Source organism: Opisthorchis viverrini (assembly GCF_000715545.1).
Source record: "Opisthorchis viverrini unplaced genomic scaffold opera_v5_21, whole genome shotgun sequence".
Classification (NCBI taxonomy): domain Eukaryota; kingdom Metazoa; phylum Platyhelminthes; class Trematoda; order Opisthorchiida; family Opisthorchiidae; genus Opisthorchis; species Opisthorchis viverrini.
In genome coordinates, this window is record NW_008751677.1 from 2,877,486 (window position 1) to 2,892,422 (window position 14,937).

The following is a 14,937-nucleotide window of genomic DNA, read 5'->3' on the forward strand; positions in this document are numbered from 1 at the left end:
CAAAATGTAGTTTGCAGCTGCCAACGTTTTCTCCCGGTAGGTACCACATACTGCCCTACCACATACTTTGATCTCGTGTTGGTGCAGTCGGGGTTGTCAATATCAGGTCCACTGACTCAGTTCAGCAATGGCGTTAGCCAGAGAGTCTGTGGATCCTAGCTCATTCCTTATACTGTTACGGGGAAAACAACTGTTTCAGACGCTAATGTTTGTGGTAGCTGAAGTTGCACTACGGAAATTTTTCCGTAGTGCAACTTCAGCTTAATGTCTTTTATGATATGGGAAAATGTGGTCAGGTGACGTGACTACAAGGCACACAGCAAACCGTGCATTGATGTGGACCAAGGTCATTACTCATTGAGCTCCGTAAACCCTACCCTCAATAATCCGTATCTCCACAGACAATAGGTTCTGGAGGAGCCGAATTAACAAACACCGATATTTTCACAATACGACAATCTGACAATGGGATATGAACTACTTGTCAATAATAATCTAGAGCTGTTACGTAGTTTTGTCGCAACTGGGTAGAAGTTTACCCGTTCCATCGGAGCTTGATACTAGGGGTGAATAGTTAACAACCAGACAACCATGTGGTCGAAGACATATGCAAACAGTGTAAAAGAACTGTTACATGCACTGTATTGTGTTGCAAATATCACATTTTTTCAATGACTGCATATTCTAAGGTGACTAAAATGATGTGAATCGAATGAACCGTCCAGACACAACATTGTCTGAGAAATCGAGAGTAAATGAATGGTCATGCGGTTGACTTTGACCACAAAAGGAATCCACTCTTTCTTACTCGGTGAACTGTTTTGATTAAGTTCATATTGAAACCAGACTATACAGTTTTTGTGCCTCCTAAACATAAATCGACGTATAAGGTTGACATGACATGCCGTGGTGGCTGTAGACGCCAAAGTTCTCGCGTGACAGTGACGAAGTCGTTTTGGCTGAATGCCCCTGTCAATCGATACCGCGTGAAGTCCCGTAGCCTAGTAATTCCGATACCAAAGTTAGCCTATGCGACTGTGATTATGGGGAAACGGATACAAGAAACAAACATGTAAAAGCCAGCGATGGCAAGCACATACATTTCGTTGGTAATGCGCTCATTTAGCTAAGTGGCGTTGAGTGACTCCTGAGGGAATATCATGGCATTCGGGCGAACTTCGGGGCTCTACCAATTTGTACTAAACCGAAAGGCAATACGCCGATAGAGGAAACAAATACATTATGTATCGAACGTCCTGTAGACTCTTCCCGGCAGGGTAATCGAATTCCAAACAAACGGCGCAGCGTGTCATAAGTTAAGGCTTACACTAAATATACTGAATGCTTTCACTGTACGCCTACCTTTCACTCCATTGGAGAGGCGCATTATGGAAGAATCTACTGGGGTGTAAAACCACGAGGGTTGATCTTTGTGGATTGAAAATCACCTATGTTCTTGTCACAAAACAACCTAACAAGGAGGGAAATTACGCATCTCGCCGCCTGCATGTGAAACAAGCCTGACAGTCAGCCTAATCAAATTTTGAAGGTCAGTGGCCAGTGAGAATAAATGAATTGTTCTCCCTCCAACACTACTGTATTAAGAACACTAACCCAAAATATGGGGTGTCGACTCGTACAAGTCCTCTTCAATGAGGAGCACAAGCTTACTTAGTTCAGTTCAGTTTCGAGGTATAAACCATGCATCCAGGGTGCGTCTGTTCCACCTGCTATAGTTGCAGTCACCGGAAAATGGTAGAGAGTGGAAGTTATAACGGAGCTACTTCGTACTGAATCAGTTTAGCTGTCTGGATAAACAGGAAATCGGTCAGCTACGTACCGAAGGCGATAGCCTTCATGCAGGAGCACCAATGGTCATCTGATTGAGCCATTTCTGGCAGTGTCATTAGCCATGAGTAAACTGGGTTTCAAGATCCCCATCGAGCAAGTTAACGGTTTTCAACCTGACTACAACTATTGGTTAGAGCTTCCGTTCGTCATTGTCAGGTACAGCTTCAGCTCAGTACATGGCTGGGTACCGATAACGAGTACGCAGACAATATAGGTCTTCTTAGAGCTTACCCCGTGGTAGTGCAAACAATATTAAATAATCTAAATAATTCTGCCTCATGGTATTGCATGCGCTTCACACCGGTAAAGTGGAAAATGTTACTGTAAGACTGAATGGCTTCGGAGCCTAACCTCATGATTGCGGACGAGCCGATTGAGGTAGTAGACAATTTTGTTTACTTGGGCAGCTGTGTCAGTCCCTGTTGTCTCGTAAAAGATAATATTTTCATCCGGATTGAGAAGGCCAGAGCACCTTTTGTGAACCTGCGTCACCTTTGGTGTAGGCGTGACATCAGCTTATCCGTCAAGGGTCGAGTTTACAATAACGCGGTGCACTCCTTATTACTTTGCACATCAGGAACCTGGCCGTTGAGCGCCGCGGACGTTAAGGAAAACTTTCAGTGTTTGACCGTTTATGTCTTCGGAGCATTGCCCGAGTCTGGTGGGAACGCCGGATCAGTAATACTGAAGTACGTCGAACGGCATTCGGAAGAAATAACTCACCCTCGATAGATGAACTGATCACACTGCATCGGTTGCGCTGGCTTGGCCACTTGCTGCATATGCCAGTCGACCGAATTCGTCGAAAGGCCGTTTTCGCACAACCACGTGAAGGATGAAAACGAGCCAGAAGCGGCCAAACAGCGAATTATAGAAGCCATTACCAGCCAGCTTAGCTACGCTGGTCATTGCCGTCTTCTTGGATGGGGACCCCGAGACGGACCACATCAGTGGTTAGAGACATAGTCAAACATGGCCCAGTCGCGCCCTCAATGTATATCTCCCTTCCCGATTCCTCCACCTAACAGTCCACTGACAGTGCTATATTTACGCACTAACTGAACAACGGCCGCCTCCAATGCGCAGCTACCTACTCTATTTCTCCAAATCATTGGTGAACGAAACTGTGGCACCTTCAACCTCTGAATGACAAGTACGCGGTTCTTAAGGCCGACAACGATGATGATGACCAATGCCTCGGATACACGAATGGTTAAACACTGACAGTTTTCACACATCATTTGTTCTTACGGGCCACGTTTCTAATGCGTACAACAATATAGATAAAACCGCCGCAGTGTATACTCCGCAATTGACAGACGGACAATGGTGTCTGAGGTTGGCAAAAGTTGTCCTGGCTATTGAATAATCCAAGGTCGTCATGATACACAGAGAGGATTCTCACACATAGGTCGAAAGTGTGTAGTACCCATTCCCAACATTATTGACGTCTACCGAACCTTCTTTCTTTTTCAGTGTTTTGGTGCCTTTTGCAGGGATAGGCCTCATCGTTTGGTGGGCTTATGAAGGTATACTCTCTGATAAGTACTGGTATCACCTGACTTTGGACTCAGTCATGACCACACTTCTTGAGGTGAGTTTCCAATATTGAAGATATGCTAGCGGGTGAGTAGTGACCCGATATCCGTATGGTGCCCACTTGGTACTACATGAGTGTCTATTTTTTTCAACAGTGGGGCATCCTGTTTGTCGTTCTGCTGATAGCCAATGGAATTGCTTTATGGCGCAAGAAAGAGTTGTTTCCAAAGAACAAATTCGTTGGATACGATCCACACAACCCGGACTATGAGTTACCCCAGTGCATTAAGCGAAAAAAAACATCATACCTTGCTGTCCTCCCACATAGCACTGAGCAAATAGACGCAGAAAACGCCAACAACTCCGGGAGGACGGACTTCTGAGGAACCACAATATCCGGAAAGTCGTACCATTGAAAACTGGTTGAGATAACAACCTCAACATTGCAGAGTACGGAAGCGGCGAGTGTATCAAAAGCTTCCGCTTTTTATATTTGTTTATTCGCAATTATGCTTAGAGTTATCCTCAAAAAGGTGAAGGATACTTTGTCTCCTCCGTATCTAAATTTGGGTGTCATTTATTCAATAAAGAAATACTACTCAACCCGGAGATGCTGCTGTCTTACACGGAATGTCGACTGCTACAGAATCCTTCGTGCTAAATTCAACGTGTTTTCGACTACTGACTGAAAAGCTGTAGTCTCACTTTTCTACTCACACTGGTTTTAAACATAAGCATTATCAAGACTCATGATCTTCCCTACCACGTTCAGTTCCTTTCATCAAGTCACGGTTTGTCCAATTACGAGTTTATTTCACGCTGAACTATCATAAAAAGATGTCGTTTGCTGGTTAGCATTCTTGGCGAACAGCCAAGCTGCTGCATTTGGTGGCTTCAAATAAGTTTGTTGAACAAACGCAACCTCGATTTCGGATCGTCTCACAAATAATTCGCCAACGCAGTTACTAACGCAGCAAGAGCTATGGTTTTGGTATGACGGTTGTCTAATGTATGGAAATTTTTGGGAACCTCCGCCGGCATATAAGGAAATGTCGCACTTTAATAGCATATAGGCGACCTCTTGATAGGACTTGATGACGACGCGATGTCTCAGACTGAAAAACATTATCGCGGCCTCTGTCTAATGAAGTGACCTCAGAGTTAATACAGTTTTGCATGACGAGCAAAACCATCCACTCATTTATGGCGCTCCAGAGATTCGTGCTGAAGTTGTAAGTTCAGGAAATCCAGAAGATTGCAATAACCACAAAACGCAGGGCTTCCTGATCATTCTTCTATATTGAGAACAGTTTCATCTGTATACTTCCGATGCTGAAGTTTCTCGAGTTCAGCGATTTCACTGCCGAAAATTTAGCGAGTTTGCTGCATTCGATTTGGCATGATCTGATTGCCAAAGCTTTGTTAAGTATTATTGAAAAAAGCCGTTAGTGAGAATACCTTTCGATGGCTCGGAATAGTCCGCGCGAATCCATGGGTTGACGTTGAATGTTACTAATCCACCGAACTATTTTATCGTAACTTTTTGAAAAGTCATCAAGAACGGATCGCTCAAAGGATTCAAATACACCTTTAAAATCAGCCAGACCTGGATTTTGAACTAGTTATCTGACTATTGTTTCAGCCAATTGAACCTTTACTCGGTCGACAGCCAGTTTGCTGTTTTCGAGTTAAAACTTTGTCTCCATAAGATTACGAGAAGTGACGCCAAAATTAGTGACAACCGGAATCAGACTGACTATCAGATTCACTAGAAGCCATTAAAAACCCAACATTCTTACCCGTTTACCCCAGTCAGAATTCTATAAAATAAATTTCCAGAGTGCATTGTGATTATAATGGCGACACAATGGCGGTGACATCATTAACCTCAGGGTCAATGGAATACCGCCAGGTCACTCATTAACACTTCGAAGATATATTAATGTGTGGCTTTCCTAACACATTCATGCTGTTATTCTAGGGGAGGTGCGGTATTACGCCTGAATCCAAGGGAATCGACATATGGTTTTCGCAGTTCGCCCGTCAACGGATAACTGGTGCCGGTACCCATTATTACGCCATCAAATTTAGGTCGGCTGTTATCTCGCAACAAGTTGCCGACCTTACTCTGCGAAACACCACATTTTGCCCTTCACAAACCGTATATTGCCTCTTACAGTGCGCATTCCTCCAGTGGTTCCATCACAGTTGACAAGCAAATCCGGGTCGAGTGCCAAATATTCATAGCAGTTGTGTTTGGCTATAAAATGCATTGTTTCATTTTCTAATTCATATGCTGTTATCAGGGGGTGCATATAGTCGGACTCCTGTCCAGCCACCAGTTTTGTATGAGAGGAGCTTCGGGGGTCGTAGCTCAGTACCTTATCATTCCAGCAGTGAGTACTGTGTATATGTCGCGTTTCAAGTTGTTTCGGTATGGGACAGCTGATGGTTCAAAATGCAGGTTCGATCGACAGCGACACTGTTTGCGTGCCAGTGGTTTTTATGGGCGCTTTTAACCGTTGAGCGACTTGGATTGACGGGTGGAAGCTCGACTGACATTAACCAGCTTGGCCAAGAACCACTACGTTGCTCTCCAGACCTTGCTTGTCGATTGCGCATGGTTCATTTACTGAGTTTTTAGTCGGAACAGGTGTCATTGGACAGGGTGCCATGAGGTAACCGATCGTTTAACATCGGATAAACATTGTCAAACCAGCATATTGCCACACTTAAGTGTACTGACGATGTCTCCTAGCTTGCAAGCCTATTGCAGACTTTGGATCACCGATTGACTGTCATCTAAGCAACAACCAAGCATGGTTGCTTGATGTATAAAAAGTTAGATAGGCGTACTACATTATCAGACGGCACACCGTGGATGTGAATTCTCACCCAATGGAACAGATCTGCATTTTTTCGGAATATAAGCGTCCGTACGTTTAGTCTGGAAAGCCTGTGATTTTCAAAACCATAGGGGCGCGCTACCCGAACAGCAACCCGTCAGATAGCCTGGTTGCAGGTGCCTTCAATGGATGCATTGAACGGGGGGCTGTGGGCACATTCTCAGGCGTCTACGAACAAACGCAACTAAATGCAACAAGATCAAGGTAGCAGAGCTCGCTGAATGTCTGCCGATCGACAGCGATTCTTACCTCGGTAGCATGGCAACTGCGCACCCAGGTGACATTCGGCTTTTTAGACCACTGTACAGGCCAGAAGGTTAGAAAAAAGTAAGTTGACCGATGCGTCAGTGAGATCGTCACAGCAGTAGCGCAGTGACACCCGCAGCTCACAATTTATACGCCACTGGAAATGGGGTATACTCTTGTCTGAGTGTCACTGAACCTACGTGTGCGGTGCTCTGTGGATGTGTATGCTACCGAACTGCATTGGCTGTTCGGTTACGATGGTCACAAGGCTGTACTACTACTGTACTACTGTACAACTACGGATGAAATGGTGTGAGTAACGGGAAGGTAAATTATTGAGACACCGCTAAGATGACAGAGGCAATACATTCCTGAAGGTGAACTTTTTTAAACACGAATCCTCCCACGAAGCGGGTTGAAAATTTATAACCATACTGAGACTAGAAAATTGTGACACCTGGCAATATGCCCTATAACATAGTGTAGGAATGCCTAATTCGAATTTTTGTTGGTCTGCATCAGTTGCAGTAAATCCGGTGGGGTAATCAGCAAATTGAGCGGGTTTTCCATCCTAGTTTTCAGGCCACAGGGATGCATTTCCATCCTGTTACCAGACGAAGCCGGTTGACATTGAATAACAATCTTTGCACAGCTGGCTTTCTGGCTCCATGTTTCCTCGCCTCATCTCATGTTTGAGCAGGTATTCTGGGTAGAAAAAAATTATGAGGTCCGTTTTTTCCGAAGGAAATGTATTTGAGACAACTGAAGATTGATATTTCCATTTCTCTCACTGCTTTCGGAGAGAGACGTTGGAATCGGCATCGGATGTGTTGAAATTTACTTGACCTGTTTCCGTTTCAGTAGCCACAAGTTAGTTTCCTGGCGGACTGAAGCATCACTTTGAACTTCGCTTTAGCGGGTTTCGTTGCGAGCAATAATCATGATTCTAATGAGTTTATCCTGAAAAGTCCCCGAATCCGCATTTGATTGTCAGGCCTATCCATCGAATTCATTCGGAATGTATGAAAATTGGGACGGTCCTCTTGCTGGCTAAAAGACACATAGAATGGATAGAAAAACGTGCAAGCTGGATGGTCAAAACATCTGGGTCCGAGCTTCTGCACCATCTTTATTCGTAGGTTCAGTGCCAGACGTTGGGCCAAGAAAAATAGGTACTGAAACTTCTGGTTGTACCAGTAAATACGTGAATAATATCCCGGAGTGACAAGAGTTCAAACCTGTGCCAACTACGTCCTCCTAAATAGTATAATTGCGTACACAGTCCTCTGTGTACCATGCTTTTTCCGAATCAGACTCCAAAGTTCCATTTGTGACTGTTTACTGTATGGCGGTATTCATTTATGAAACCCATGCATCAACTGACCCATTATCATTCGTGTACGAGTCACTAAAACGAACGAATCGTACTTGGCGGGATGACCTCTTTTCGAATGGATCTCCGTCGAAGCCTATAGCCTTCACCATACAATATGAGTGGGTGAGGTATCTGCGCAAACGGACCTAGGGAGACGATGAACTGAAAAGTCTGGAAACTCATGTGGTTGTCCTAGCCCTTGCAGTAGCTGGCTCCGCGTTTCGTGCGCGCTGTATAGCAGTCTGCGGCGACAAACCTGCTGTATCAAAACACGCAATTTTAACGACACCTTCCGATCATATCTCCGGTCGCCTCAGACAACTACAGCTGCTAAGCCCCTGTTATCCCATTGCATGCTCCATGAAACTTTTGAACACCTTCCACTAGTTCCGTTTATTCAAATCGCCGCCCTTTCCAGCCTGTCGTTGTCCTCTGTGTAGCCTGGGCTTTTGATGATAATTTGGTGTAGACATTCATTTGTTCCTCGTTTGTCAGGACCTACCTCATTGAATCAGCAGAATGAAGTCCGAATCAAGGTCATTCGTCGTGTGATTGTCTGGTTCGGTACGAAAACAGGTGGCACCACAGACAAGTTGATTGGCCCACTGGTGGGCTGTAACGCCATGACGGAAACTAAGGCATAAACTTGGTATTCAATTTATGGCTGGCGCGAACAGCATGTATGTCGAATTCGGTCATAAGCGGACCGGGCAGTATCCTGTCCAACTTGCCTGAGCCTGACTTGGCGATCAACAGCAACATGATTCCGTTTAGGATTGTATAGATCCGAAGTGTCATGTAGAAAGCCCAGATCATGACGATAACCAAATTGCAAGGTGATCAGGACCAGACAGGAGCACATACCAAGATAGATAACGACTTTTTTCAAAGTTTTTTTTAGATCTCGGGGGGGGGGACGTTTTGGGTGATACAGGAAGATCCGTCGCCGAAACTACGGTCACACTCTTGCCACAGCGTGTATCTGAGAGCAGATACTTGTATCCTTCCGAGGAATTCAAAATGAAACTCAAAATGAAATATTAAACTGGAAAGACAATCGGTTGGTTAGACAAGCTAACAACAATACTTGATATGTTCGGAAGACACCGAGATGAGTATTCGGCCGTCCATCGAACTTCTAGGTAGTGATCAAACACAACGTTCCTCTTTCACCAGGACTGCACCAGCATCGTGTTCACATTATGATTGCAGCCAAAGACGAGGACAAAGCATATCGCCCTACCTAGGCTCCAGATACAGTAGTGTGCGTGTGTTACGGTTTGACTTATTTTAAAATAAGCAGCTATACATTAATGCTGTTTTTCTATTGTTGTGTCCTTCTGCAGGAAACACAGTTTAGCCATTACCATGATGTAATGTCCAGGTTCGGTTGCATACTCGTGAAATTCAGCGGATGACGATAGCTGTTGACAGTTGTTTTGATCCTTTCCGATGCAAGTTATTTTTAGTTGGATAGATGTGATCCTCATTCAAAAGAGCGTAAGTTGGCTGTTGATAGAAGAACTGTGGTCACAATGGGAGGGCGATACTTTGGTCTCCGAAAATTTTACAGTTCATCTTCCTTACGAAAAGATTGTGGATCCTAAAGTTGAACTACTGTGAGGAAGTCATGGTTGCAAAACACTGAGTGTTTGCATTTATTTATCGCAAGTTCCACCTAGCACTACATCGTAACATGGACCGAACATCCACAGGCCTCTCAGTAAATTGGTCAAACTGTCTTGTTAGTTCACATTGCTAGTCGTTACTGTTGAATGTACTGACCTGTCAAAGCCACTGTCTGAATCGCACCCTGAAGCTTTGTTGTGCCCCGCGTTCATTCAATAGACCAGTCTTGCTAAGGTCGTCTGCTGTTTTCTCACATTTCACCACTTTGTTTTCCTACCCTGCTTGACACATTGAGACCGCAGTTAGTCTTTCCCACATTCGCAGAGGTCGAGTGGGACACGAACTGAAATCTGTCGTAGGTTCAAGCCTTCATTTTACTACCAAGTGCATTAGTCATCGCACAAGTGCGTAAGTTTGGCGCGAACGAGAGTATTCAACACTTGAAATTTAGTTTGAACGTGTTACATAGACTGCAGAAAGGTTCTCGGGTTTTTAATTGAAATCAGAGCTACAATTGTATGGAATCACTGCCGAATTTCTCGTTCGGTTCACGTAGCCCGATTCCGAAAGAGTGCACATAACCCTGAACCTGTCCGTCAAAACGCAGTCTGCGGTGGCCTGGTGGTAACATTTATTTCAACACCGCAAAATACTCCTGGCTTCTATTTCTGTGCGGCGTAAATTTGTGTCTCATGTTTGAGAGTTTAACATGACAGCTCAACATTTTTGGTTGACATGCTTTCGTTACCAATGTGGTGTCTGGTAGAATTTCGGGGTCCTGTCTTTCTGTTTTAGCTGTTCGATGGAAACCTATGAGTCCAGTGTGGCGACACACGAGCACACACTATTTGAAGTGCAATTGTCAATTCAATGAAATCGTTTAGCATTAATTCTGTTTGCTCCGACCTCACTGTTTTCAAGTCTAGGTGATGAATAAACCCCAAGAATTAATCATTTTTCTCACTGAACAAAATCACTTGTGGAGAGAAACCGAACTAGCGGCAGAGAGTTCAAAGATGCTTCGGACCGACTAAATGAATTTTAACAATATAACCGCCGAACAAACAAGAAATCACCCATCAAATTGACCAGATGTTATTTTTTCGATGCAAGCCTATCATGCAACTGTTTACAGGTGGAGAGATTATTTATAGGATTAATCGAAAAGCTGGGGTGGATTGGAATGAAGGAATTTCTGGTTAGGTTAACTGGAAGGTTAACTGCGATCGAATTACAAAGATGCTTTGAAAATTCAGTGGTCACTTTTACCAGCAAACTTCAGTGAAGTAAAATCTTGAGCAAAGTTGTTTCGGCAGCTAGACATCTGTCGACGGTGTAAATACGGTATTTTCAGTATGCTTAGATCTCTATGTGACACCATGAAACACGAGCGGAGCGCTGCATCGCACTTTTGAGCAGTTTAGCTGTTCCCGAGTGCTAGTTGTTATAACGAAGAGTGCCATGTCATCACAAGACATAGTACAAGTCATCCTGCTGCTAACTTGGCAACCAATAGACCAGAGCACTTCAGTGCAGCAAATACTTTCAACAGGTGGATCTGAACAAAAGTTCACCGTAGACTTGAGAAGATTTTTTAACACCAATATCCCTTTCTCATTAAGGTCGCCACCGGCTTTGGGAAGATGAGACTTAAAACGTTAATGGAAGAGAGAGTGGATCACTGACCTATTCTCGTGAGCCTTTTCTCACCCAGCTTCACTGGTTATTTCTTCTACCTCGTAATTTACAGGAAGATGATTGTGGAACGCTCAAGTTCTGATGTTTTCTATCATTTTGACAAAAGTGCTCTCCTGAAGCACATGGTGAACGTAAACCATAGTTCACCTGGTTCCCATTGGACCCTGCCCCGTGTTGCCAAGTAGCAACAAAAGAAATCGTTTCTATGACACATGAGCCAAAACAAAATAAAGTTGCTGCGTGTTCAAAGACTGACGTTACAGTGGGGCATTGTGACACTTTGGGTTTCATGTTGAGTTGACTGTTGCGGGCAGAGATACAGATGAGCGAGGCAAACCTCGGTCAACGCGCATGTCAAATTCTCCTCATTTTCTAGGATGAACTGAACCGATGGCTTTGGTCAATGTGACTTTGTAAGCAGGTCTTTCAGAGTGTAAGGAGGTGGCCAACTTCTGGCGTATCGGTCAGTCAGAATATAGGCCAACTAATATCAGGTGCTTTCAGGCCGTGTCTGTTGTTCGTCTATTAGTCCTAAGGTGATTTTGTGGATAGATCCATAACTGGTTGTGTACGTGCAGCTGAGGTAAGTTCACTTTGTCTAATTACACCATATCCCCGGCTATAGCGCGTCTTGATATACGGTCAGGTTGGACTAACAGAGGGGTTGCAGGATCGCAAGGAGTAGCTTGTGGTCTCGCCAGCATAGGCTTTACATAGTTAGTCCATGTCGGTAAAACCGTACGTCAGTTGATGGGGTAGTTTCTGGACTTATTGGAAGCATGTCAAATATTTGGTGACTTCGATGTCACTCGTAAGCAAAATTCGTGAATTCTCTGCTGAGGATGTACTCAGTACTTACTTATTGCTTATATCATCGTCTCTTGCTGTCTGGAGTAGACGCGGTATTTGTTGATAAATTGAACCTCCTGCTGAGGAATCAGTCTCCACGTATGAAAGATCTGAGCCTCTCTACTTGCGTCTTCCTTCAAAAGTCTAACTACATAAGTAAAAATGTGAACCGCCGTGAACTGTTTTCAAAGTCAAAGGGTGTCTCAATTGATATACACAGGGCACTCATACTTCAATGAGGTGGCAGTCCTGGGGACAATGAAAAAACCGCTACTTAATCGAAAGTAGCCATTTAGAACGGGCTTCATGAGTAGTATGTACGTATGCATGTACGTATGTTAACAGAAATTCCGGACGATTCTATGATAATCCCCATCATCGGGGATCAGCTGACTTCCTAGCGTTCTTTGGAAAATTAGTTAGTGTCTCGTGAAAGGATTTTGTGCTTACGACCACGATAATGCACCACTTATGCTGCTTATGCGACTGCGTTTTAAAAACTGAATTCATTGCCGGTAGATCCCAGGAAAGAACATACAACGATTTCTGCTGATATTTTAAACGGTTCAAACTGCCATGGACCATCACTATGAAACTAAGAACTCAAGTTACTTCGTGTAGGTGATATACATATCTCCAATTCTTAGTAAAGCTTGTCAAAAGACTAGCTATCTTTGAAATTTCGACATTGGGAAATATGATCCAAGAACTGTGCCACCTTTCTCAAGGTATTTTCAACCTTTTTGTAATTTATCAGTGATGTTGCCGTCTGTTCCGTTCGGTGTGCTCACTAAAAGTGTGGTGCTAGAGTAGAAAATCAAAGTTGACCCAGATGTTTCTGTGTGAGTCAGCTTTTGGTCGCATTTCATAGTCAGTTTTGTTACTGAGGCCTGTCGCATAGAGTTCGTTGCGGTCAAGATGAAATAGTTCGAGAGGGTATGGAAGTCCTAAAGGTAGATTGGTGATCCATTGAAAGTGATGTAAATGCCGCAAGGAACTGAACTGTTAGACCACAGCAAAGTGAAGTTCACACCAAAACGGAGCAGTCTATTGACAGGCTGATATTACTTTCGTTTCAAACCGGATACCAGTTACTTTGGATACAGAATCGTCGTTGGTCTCTCTTGAAAACTTGATCTATTTAGTTCTCCCGTTTCGGCTACGCCCTGCAAATCATTGATGCCTTCGCGCATATTTCCAGATCTTCGCGAATGCAAATTGAGTACTTAGGCTGTCTGAGGAAGACGCCGGCGATTTTCTCAATAAAATCGTGCACACGGTCAAAATGTTAACATCGGGTCACTCTCCATTGGTAGTTGTACAGCACTGTTGCCCATTATCATTCGTGTACGAGTCACTAAAACGAACGAATCGTACTTGGCGGGATGACCTCTTTTCGAATGGATCTCCGTCGAAGCCTATAGCCTTCACCATACAATATGAGTGGGTGAGGTATCTGCGCAAACGGACCTAGGGAGACGATGAACTGAAAAGTCTGGAAACTCATGTGGTTGTCCTAGCCCTTGCAGTAGCTGGCTCCGCGTTTCGTGCGCGCTGTATAGCAGTCTGCGGCGACAAACCTGCTGTATCAAAACACGCAATTTTAACGACACCTTCCGATCATATCTCCGGTCGCCTCAGACAACTACAGCTGCTAAGCCCCTGTTATCCCATTGCATGCTCCATGAAACTTTTGAACACCTTCCACTAGTTCCGTTTATTCAAATCGCCGCCCTTTCCAGCCTGTCGTTGTCCTCTGTGTAGCCTGGGCTTTTGATGATAATTTGGTGTAGACATTCATTTGTTCCTCGTTTGTCAGGACCTACCTCATTGAATCAGCAGAATGAAGTCCGAATCAAGGTCATTCGTCGTGTGATTGTCTGGTTCGGTACGAAAACAGGTGGCACCACAGACAAGTTGATTGGCCCACTGGTGGGCTGTAACGCCATGACGGAAACTAAGGCATAAACTTGGTATTCAATTTATGGCTGGCGCGAACAGCATGTATGTCGAATTCGGTCATAAGCGGACCGGGCAGTATCCTGTCCAACTTGCCTGAGCCTGACTTGGCGATCAAAAGCAACATGGTTCCGTTTAGGATTATATAGATCCGAAGTGTCATGTAGAAAGCCCAGATCATGACGATGACCAAATTGCAAGGCGATCAGGACCAAACAGGAGCACATACCGAGATAGATAACCACTTTTTCAAAGTTTTTTTTAGATCTCTAGGAAGGAACACGTTTTGGGTGATACAGGAAGATCCATCGCCGAAACTACGGTCACACTCTTGTCACAGCGTGTATCTGAGAGCAAATATTTGTATCCTTCCGAGGAATTCAAAACATTTAAAAAAAATATTAACCTGGAAAGACAATCGGTTGGTTAGACAAGCTAACAACAATACTTGATATGTTCGGAAGACTCCGAGATGAGTTTTCGGCCGTCCATCAAACTTCTAGGTAGTGATCAAACACAACGTTTCTCTTTCACCAGGACTGCACCAGCATCGTGTTCACATTATGATTGCAGCCAAAGACGAGGACAAAGCATATCGCTCTAGCTAGGCTCCAGATACAGTAGTGTGCGTGTGTTACGGTTTGACGTATTTTAAAATAAGCAGCTATACATTAATGCTGTTTTTCTATTGTTGTGTCCTTCTGCAGGAAACACAGTTTAGCCATTACCATGATGTAATGTCCAGGTTCAGTTGCATACTCGTGAAATTCAGCGGATGACGATAGCTGTTGACAGTTGTTTTGATCCTTTCCGATGCAAGTTATTTTTAGTTGGATAGATGTGATCCTCATTCAAAAGAGCGTAAGTTGGCTGTTGATGGATGAA

The 14,937-nt window shown here is 44.1% G+C and overlaps 1 protein-coding gene across 1 annotated transcript in view; it reads left to right on the forward strand.

The window, feature by feature from the left end:
* The window catches only part of T265_12894 (hypothetical protein), a gene marked incomplete at both ends in the record, with an annotated part of 58,672 nt that extends 54,604 nt beyond the window's left edge, over positions 1 to 4,068 (forward strand). The window contains 2 exons of the mRNA XM_009166069.1: positions 3,328 to 3,445; positions 3,546 to 4,068. Coding sequence (XP_009164333.1) covers positions 3,328 to 3,445; positions 3,546 to 3,773 — 346 coding nt within the window. The remainder of the gene's footprint in view (positions 1 to 3,327; positions 3,446 to 3,545) is intronic.
* Between the last annotated feature and the right edge of the window lie 10,869 nt (positions 4,069 to 14,937).